Genomic DNA, 8,575 nt, shown 5'->3' with positions numbered 1-8,575 from the left:
ACGAAAGTTTTTATAAAGGTACTTTTACAAAAGCACTTAAAAGTACTTTACAAAAGCACTTTTACAAAAGTACTTTTACAAAAGCACTTCTACAAAAGTACTTTTATAAAAGTCTATGGAAGTACTTTTCTAAAAGTGCTTTTACAAAAGCACTTTTACGAAGTACTTTCAATAAAGTGCTTTTGTAAAAGCACTTTTATGTAAATACTTTTATCAAAGTACTTTTACAAAAGTGTTTTTTCAATGCCAAAAGTGATTTTATATAATTTTTTATATTTCATTCGGTTCGAATTGGATTTGGTTTGTATTAGATTTGGGCTAGGTTAGGTCTAGTCCATTTGTAAGTGAACTCACATTGGACTGGATCAGATTGGACTAAATCCGTCTAATTGACACCTCTAGTGTTGTTCCAAACTTCTAAGTCCCACATTGATCAAGAATGGGAATGATCATCCATAAAAGGTAGGTAACTCACGCCAAATCAAGCCTAGCAATTAAAGTAAGACCATGCCTAAAGCCTAGAAAGCCCAATTTAACTTTTACTTGTGTTTTTTTTTTTTTTTTGTATTACATTTACATGTTAGTACATTAAAAAATATAAATTATTAATTTTTTATTATTTAAAGTCATAGGCCTAAAGCCAAGCTTGTGCTTATTATCTAGGCCTAGGGTGTAGGCACGAGCCTAGCTTAAAGCCTTATTATTGATGCTAAGCCCAGCCCAGCCCAGCCCATGATCACTCCTATGTAAGACTTGCACTTTTTGTCCCATTTGCACTCATTTGTCTAAAAGGCTGATGAAAAATTTGCAAATGAAATTCTCACCGCCAACAACAGATGGTTTGGGCCAACCAAATATAGAATATTTTGTATTTGCCCAAATGGAGTTCAAAACATTTGTCCATTGACATTAGGGGTGAGCATGGGCCAGTTCAGTTTTGTTTTATGGCAAAACCTGGAACCGACCCTTATAAGTTTTTGGAACCGGAACCTACTCTAGGAAGATCGGTCCTAGGGTAATTTTTGGCCTTGGTGGTTTCAGGGTCGGTTTCAAGGTCTACCCATGGAACCTATTATTTGTTTACTCTCCCTCTTAAAAATAATGAAAGATATCCTTTAAAAACTTGTTTTTCAATAATGATAACTAGAGAATGACTCCGTACTAAGTACAAGGCAACTAAATGTGTGTATAATTTAATTTGAAGTTTACTATTTAGTTATCATAAATTAAATTAAAAAAAATAATATGGGTCTTGCATCTTTGTAATTAACAATCTATTCTGACCTATTTTATTTGAAACTCATTATTAATTTATGTTTTTTTAATTTGATTTAAGATATTAAATGAGATCTTATTCGTAAACAATAACCCACTTTATTTGGAATTTACTATTTATCTAATAAATCTATTTTGAGTTATTTAAAAGTTAAATTAGGTTGCTTCCTAAAAGTTAAATGAAGTTTGTAATTAATAAAGTATTTTCTTTTCAGAAAAAAAAATCATTTAAAAACAAATGTGGGTTTATGATAATCTTTTAATGGATCCCACCATTTATATTTAAAAGATTATGGATAAACATGTGTTAAGCTATTAAATAACTTTCTATTAAGAATGTTTAAAAGTAAAACTACTCATTCTTTGAATCATATTTCTTGAACTAATAGGATGCCATGTGTCTGAGTGATGGTAGTGGGCTGTAGGCTTTAGTAGCAACTTCTCAAAAAACGCCACGTGTCTAGCTTTCCAGAAAAATGAAAAGGCCACGTGTTTAAATGATGGGGGGTTGTAGCCTAGTAATGGGTTGTGGGCTTTAGCAAGAATTTCTCATAAATTGCCACGTGTTTAGCTTTCCAAAAAATGAGAATGCCACTTGTTTGAATGGTGGTAGTGGACTATAGACTTTAATAGTAACTTCTCAAAAAATGTCATGTCTAGAAATGTTCGCACATCCAAAGGATGCACCACATGTCCTCCGAATCGAGAGGGGCTGAAGTGTGTGAGGCTAGGTAAGTAAAACATGAGTTTTGCTCCTCTCCTCTCCACGAACCTCACTCTCTTTCCCAATCTGACCGGTGGCGGCGATTGCACAACTATCACCGCCGGCGACAAACAATCATCACCAGCGGCGGAATCAACCTCAGGTGTTGTTTTCTTTGCATCTCTTCTTCTTTGCACCTCTTTTCTTCCATCAAAACTAACCCTAATGGTTTTGTATGTAGTCATCCACCCGGCTGCGGCGATTGCACAACCATCACCGCCGGCGACAAACAATCATCACCAAGCTCTCTCCCACCCCAAATGGGCAGACGAGGTGTTGGACGGATCTCTCAGGTTGTTGGACATCTGTGGCACCACTAGGGATGTTTTGTCACAGCTCAAAGAATCTCTGCAACAACTTGAATCATCTCTCCGGAGGAAACGAAGCGGAGAGTCTGGTTTGGCAACCCAAGTTGGTGCTTACATGACATTCAGGAAGAAGATTAATAAAACCATCCACAAATGTCTAGCAGATTTGAAGAAGATGGAGAAGCACACCTCCTTTGCTCTCTTCATTAGCAAAGATCTTGACCTTGTGGCCATTGTTAACGTGCTGAAGGAAGTAGAAGCGATCACTGTCTCGGTGTTCCAGTCTGTATTGTCGTTTGTATCAGGGCCAAAGGCACAATCAAAGCCCAGTGGTTGGTCTTTGGTTTCAAAATCGATGCAACCAAAGCGCATAGCATGCGAAAGGGAAGAAGAGGATGGCTGCAGTGAGATGGAGAAATTGGATGGTGCTTTGTATGCTCTGATCAACTGCCAAAAGTCATGTATGGGCGGCGGAGTACTGCAGAACGCACAGCCAGAGCCAATTCCCCTACCACGTGCCCCGTCAACCAGAAGATGACGGGAAATAACCCCAAGGGTTCCTCCCACAAGTCATCTTCATCCTCGTCTAACCGGAAATCCAGGTGGGAATCTGGCAATACTACTAACTCTGACCTTAATCCTGGTGCCGCCGGCAATACCAAATCAGCAAAACCCTCATCAGTTACTAAGGAGGACGCCATACCAGGCTCGTCTAAGTTCCCTCTCGATCATATCCATCCATCTGGACTAGGTCCCTTTCCGTCGGCGGGGCCTGCCACCAGAGCTCCATTATCGTTCTCGGACCCCGCTGCCATCGGTCCTCCCCCGCCAGCTTATGGGCTTCACATGCTCGAGTGGCGAGCAATAGTCTTGGCTAATGGGAGCGTTCGGTCTTACTTTGCCTTGCTACTGGATTATCGCGACTTTCCTACTCCTATTCGGCCATTGGATATACCTGATGAGTTCGGCTTCAGTCCAGGCACCCTCAGTGCTTGCCTGGGTTTACTGCTTGTCCCACCGCCTCCTAAGAGGGATAAAAGCCGATCGAAGTATTGTTGCCGGTCTGCCGCTGCTGTGCTTCTTCTTCAACAGGGGAGTGTTCCAGATCTCGGCAGTGGACAAAACAGAGAATAGAATAAGACGAAAAGGGAGGGGAAGACAAGAGAGAGAGAAAGAAAGAGAGAATGAGATGCTAGAGGTGGAGGATGAGTTTCACTTTACTAACGGCGTGAAGCATCCTTCGCATGCTTCAACCGTTTACATGAATTGGAGGACGTGTGGCACATCCTCCAATTGCGCGAACGGTGCCCTCACTGAGGGTGCCTATATATATAGGTAAATTCACTCTCCATTGTCGAGGACTTCGATGACTCGGAAAAGGTGAGCCGAAGCCGAGGACTTCGTGCCGATGTGAGGTATTCCTTCCGAAGACCGTGGTAGTCGAGGAGTGTAGGCCGAGGTGAGGTTCCTGTTGACCAGATGTATTACAAGACAGGGAATGTCAAAGGCCTCAGGCGGGTACCCAAGGTAGAGGCTCTGATGCTCAATTTAGTATGAGGTGTAAAGTAGGAGAGGGTGCAGGCGAGGCCTTGGTGATAGTCCTCAGATGCACCAGATCTCCCAGATTAAATGTTAAGGAAGCAAGGTAGGTGCAGGGAGTAAATGAGTAAGCTGTGTTTAGGATTTTTTGTTCTAGATCTCCTTTAAGGGGGAGTTACCTCTTATTTATACTTGAGTGTGCTGGAGGTAGGTGAAGATGAACACCCCGGATGAGTGTCGTACGAGGTCAAGCGGCAAGCCCTGGTGGGTATGTCTGATCGTCATGCGGTTGGCTTCGTAAGAAGGCAGCAAGGCTCCCTCCTACTGTAGTTGACGCTATCAAACGTTAGTGGGTTGGGCCCCCTAGCCTGCGATGGGCTGGGCCAAGCTAACCCACATCATTTTCCCCCCACTCCCGAGGCCGAGGCGAGGCCTTGGCTTTGGCTGGCAACGAGGGTAGCAGTCGAGGTAAGGCATCGGCTTCGGTCGTTGGGAGTAGTGGTCGTTATACCTTCGGATTCATCAGCCGAGGGGTGTCCTGCAGTGGCATCGTTTTCGCTGTGTGCGTCGTCCCTCTTTGATTCGGAAATGTGTGTGGTGTGGATGCCTTGGTTTTGTGGAGGTGTTTGGTATCATGCATGGGCAGACCACGTTAGGGGGCTACCGTGTAGGGGACGATTATTCCAGTAGTCGTGCGTTCACCGGGTTAAACGGTCTGCCCAGTGGTTCGCGATGAGCAGGCCCTGCGATTCGCTCAACGGGCTGTCACAGGCGATTTTCGTGGTCCACCCTGCGCCGTTTCGCCTTCCGAGGGCATGCACTAGGAGGTGCGGTGGAACTGGTTCGCAAAATGGAGGGCTCCTGCATCCGTTGGATTCGCATCGATCTAAACCGTTGCTTTGGGTGTCATTCCGTCTTCCGAGGCCGAGCGTCGAGTGGCACATCATAGTTGGACGGTGGGAGTGGATTTGTCTTATCTGTCGGATTCAGAGAGGTTCAGGCCGTCCATTTTCTTTTAAATAGGGACCCTGACAGTGACTTTCTCCTTTATTTGAACTTAGACGCCCTTGCTCTCAAGTGAACGCAGCTCCCCAACTCTCAATTCTCCAGGACTTTCTTATTTCTTCCTCTCTTCGGGACATTTCACCCTCTCTTAGGTAATCAAATATGTTGTTTTCCAAGTCCGGCCTTGAATGCCATGAACTCCCGAACATCTCGGGAGGGAGCTCTCCTGCAACCCTCTCTCCCCTGTCTTCCCTGGGTTCCTTAGCTATAGTGCCCCTTCGTCGGGAGGTGGTTGTCATCAAGGAAAGGTTAACCTCAGGGGGTACCGAGGGTAGTCACCAGGGGAATGACTCTCCCTATGAAAGTGTCGCCTCGGCGTCACCGAGGGAGCCCGAGGGATCTCCTCTCTCCAAGGATGATGTTGTAGAAGTCGTCACCAAACCAGTGGGAGGGAGTGCTGCTCGAAGGGTGGCTGATGCTGGTGTCTTGCGTTCGGAGTTTGATAGCTCCTTGGACATGTGCCAGGTCAAATCCTTGGCGAGGAGGTTCCACATAACCCAGTCTTATGACTTGAGGGTCCTCGATGTGGGCGATCGGCTGTGGAGCCCCGAGGAGGGGGAAATCTGTGTCTACTAGCATATTTTGGAGTTTGGCCTTAGGTTTCCCCTCCCTTCCTTAATCTTCGAGTTGTTGGAGTGGTACGACATCACTATCAGCCAGCTCGTACCCAACACCATTAGGACCATCGTGGCGATGGTGGTGTGGGCTCAGCTTAGGGGCGTGGAGTTGATGCTGAGGCTGTTTCGTACCATGTTCACGCCGAGAAAGCACGCTTCCGAGGCCAACATGTATTACTTCCACCTAAGAAGGGGGAAGCCTGTGCATAATCCCTCATCCGTCCACAGGTGGAAGGATAAGTTATTTTATGTCTCTTGCCCCGAGAGTTGGCAGTTCAGGTCCGACTAGGGGGAGGCCTGCATCATTGTTAAGAGATGTCCCCCACAACTCCGAGACGAAGAGGCTGCAACTGTAGCTCACCTGCTTGTGATGGGGACATTCCAGGCATAGCCATTGGTGGAGGAGGAGGTCCCCCTAGTCCTTGCTTCGATTAGTCTAACCCCCCTCGGTAGGATAGGTTCCGTGGTTAGTGCGTCTTCCACGTTCTTTTCTTTTTCACTTTAATGTAGTATCTGTTTTCCTTTGTTGTTTCGTAGAAGTGTCAATGGATGCCAAGTAGCGTTTTTTGGAGAAGGCTCGGGCGAAGCAGGCCGAGAAGAAAGCCAGAGGGCAAACGCCGAAGGGGTCTGGCAATGAATCTGCCCCTACTTTGGCGAAGGGGGGAAATCTGCAAGTCCCCACCAAGGGGAAGCAACTGGTGGTGGCACCCCAGGAAGTCGCTGGTGGGGTGAAGAGGCCCTCAGAGGAGGCCAAAAAGCTTATGGAGGCGCTGAAGAAGCCCACCACCGGGACCGAGGTGCCAAAGAAGAGGCCCGTAGTAGACACGTCGAGGGAGGACCCGCCGCAGAAGGTGGCCAACACTGATAGGCATGCTGAGTAGGTGGTGCGGAGGTCCACACCCGGGGAGCGCCCATCCGGGCCTTCATCAGCCCCGAGAGAGCCGAGGGGGCCGGGAAGATCTTCAGCCCACAATGGTAGCTCCAAGAGGGGGACTCCATTCAAGACGAGGGGGTCAGCCAGGAGCTGGTGAGTAGGGTCATCCTACCGAGGGATCGCTATCGTCTACTATAGAGCAACCCCAAGGCGATTTACGACAAAGGCCTGTATCACTTGGCTAAGGTAAAATGTTCTTCGGCTTCGTGTTTTCTTCTCTCCCTATACCCTTTTGTTTGCTAACTGGTTTTGTTGCGGGCCTGTTTGCACTTCATCGGTTTGGGGGATTGAAAAAGACTAGCCATGTCTCACATTAACAAGGCAGAGAAGGAGAAGAAGTCCGCCGAGGAGAAGCTCCAAAAGGCAGCTATCGCTGCTAATGACAAGTACCAAAAATTCCGAAAGGCACTCCTGGATGAGCAATCGGTTTAGGAGCGCCTCGAGGCCCAGCTGAAGGAGGCGCAACAAGGGCTCTCCAACGAGCAGATGGAGCAAGTTCGGCTGGAAAGCATCGTCACGAAAGCGGAGAGACGGGCAGCCAAGGTAGAGGCGAAAGCTGCCGAAGCCCTAGCTTCGGTAGAATAATCAAAGAAGGCAGCGACCGAGGTGGTGGAGGTGTACAAGAAGCCCTCCAACTACCTGGATGCGCTAGTGGAGTATGCTTCATCGTCCTACCTCGACGGTATTGAAGATATCAAGAAGACACTCCTACTGGTGCTGCCAGATTTTGACGTCAAGGGGATACAAGTGATCCCCGATGCTCCCGCCGAGGCTCAACCGGCCGAAGACTCCATTCCCCCTCCGGCCAACGATGAGGCGCAGGCGTAGATTTCCCTTTTTTTTGTTCAATTGTTGTAATACTTTGCTGTTTGGTTTTCTTCTTTTTCTTTTTGTGAAGGCAATACAAAACGTTTTGTAAAGGCTATACAAGACCGAAACTGAGTAATGAATGAAACCATTTTTTGTATCTATTGTGCTTTGTGCATGTTGTCTCTTCCCCTTTCTTTCTCTTCTTCTTCCTCTTTCTCTTTTTTTTTATGAGAGGTCCTTGCCCCTCCAAACAATCAAGACCACGATACATAAGGCACACATGATTCATTCGTAGTACTCATTTATTTGCATGCTCGCCTCAAGTAATTGGGACATTGGAAGCCGAGGCAGAGTCACACGTCCGAAGTGGGGCTCACCTGGCTCCCAAATCCCTTATGTTAACTTAGGCAAGGCCGAAGGGACCTGGCACCATGGCCGAGGTCTAGGGCCAAGGTATGCCGCCAAGATACTTGGGTAGACGAAGATCTAAGGTGGAGCAGCACCATCGGGGTGCAGTTCCCCTGACTCATTCTTACCAAGTGTTTTCTTGGGGCAGGCCGAAGTGTCCCACTGGCGAAGTCAAGGGCTCTGTCTCGCTATTTTCTTTGCACTAAGTGCGAGTAGCCGAGGGTTCATCCTTTGGAAGAGGGCTTCCCGCGTCGACAGGTCCCGAGGCTATAGGTCTTTTTGGACTTAGGACTCATTCATTCGATCATCCGAGTTGAAGAGGAACTTTGCTTCATTCATTCATTACTTCATCAAAAAATTACATTCATCTATAGTACATCCAGAGGTTTTCTGAGTTCCGTATCCGAGCGATGGGTTTTCCATCTAAATTTTCCAACTGAAATGTGCCGAGTCCGAGAGCTTGCTTAATCCAGTAGGAGCCTTCCTAGTTGAGACCTAGCTTTCCCACTCTAGGTTTGGAGACCATGACCTTCCTGAGGACAAGGTCTCCCTCTTTGTAGTGCCTTTCTTTCACCCTAGAGTTATAGTAGCGGGTCACTCACTGCTGATAGGTGGTCGTCCTAATTTGTGCTTGTTTCTGGGCTTCTTCTAGTAGGTCTAAGTTCATTCTGAGTGCCTCGTCATTCTCAACCTCAATATACCCTTCGATCCGAAGCGTTGGTTGGCTGATTTCTGTTGGGATCACTGCTTTCATACCATAGGTTAGGCCGAAAGGGGTCTCTCTCGTGGCTGTCCGAAGTGTGGTTTTGTACGCCCAAAGGACGTTGTGTAGTTCAATGGCCCACATGCCTTTATC

The 8,575-nt window shown here is 47.0% G+C and overlaps 1 protein-coding gene across 1 annotated transcript; it reads left to right on the top strand.

Annotated features, from left to right (window-relative positions):
- The first annotated feature begins 1,571 nt into the window (after positions 1-1,571).
- Positions 1,572-7,460, top strand: LOC104586535 (uncharacterized). Its single transcript, XM_088891153.1, has 2 exons — positions 1,572-2,141; positions 2,220-7,460. The coding sequence occupies exons 1-2, from the start codon at positions 2,018-2,020 to the stop codon at positions 2,882-2,884; spliced, it is 789 nt and encodes a 262-aa protein (XP_088747279.1). The 5' UTR covers positions 1,572-2,017; the 3' UTR covers positions 2,885-7,460.
- Positions 7,461-8,575: the final 1,115 nt, after the last annotated feature.

This window comes from Nelumbo nucifera, chromosome 7 (genome assembly GCF_055504915.1).
Source record: "Nelumbo nucifera cultivar China Antique chromosome 7, China Antique-T2T, whole genome shotgun sequence".
Taxonomy (NCBI): Eukaryota; Viridiplantae; Streptophyta; class Magnoliopsida; order Proteales; family Nelumbonaceae; genus Nelumbo; species Nelumbo nucifera.
This window is presented reverse-complemented; position numbering and strand designations above follow the sequence as displayed.

What these genes read in the sequence shown, in the direction of transcription:
- LOC104586535 (XM_088891153.1), top strand. Translation starts at nt 2,018, where the DNA reads ATGAGTTTTGCTCCTCTCCTCTCCACGAACCTCACTCTCTTTCCCAAT. An exon ending in AGCGGCGGAATCAACCTCAG is followed by an intron (nt 2,142 to 2,219) that starts GTGTTGTTTTCT and finishes TTTTGTATGTAG; the next exon opens with TCATCCACCCGGCTGCGGCG.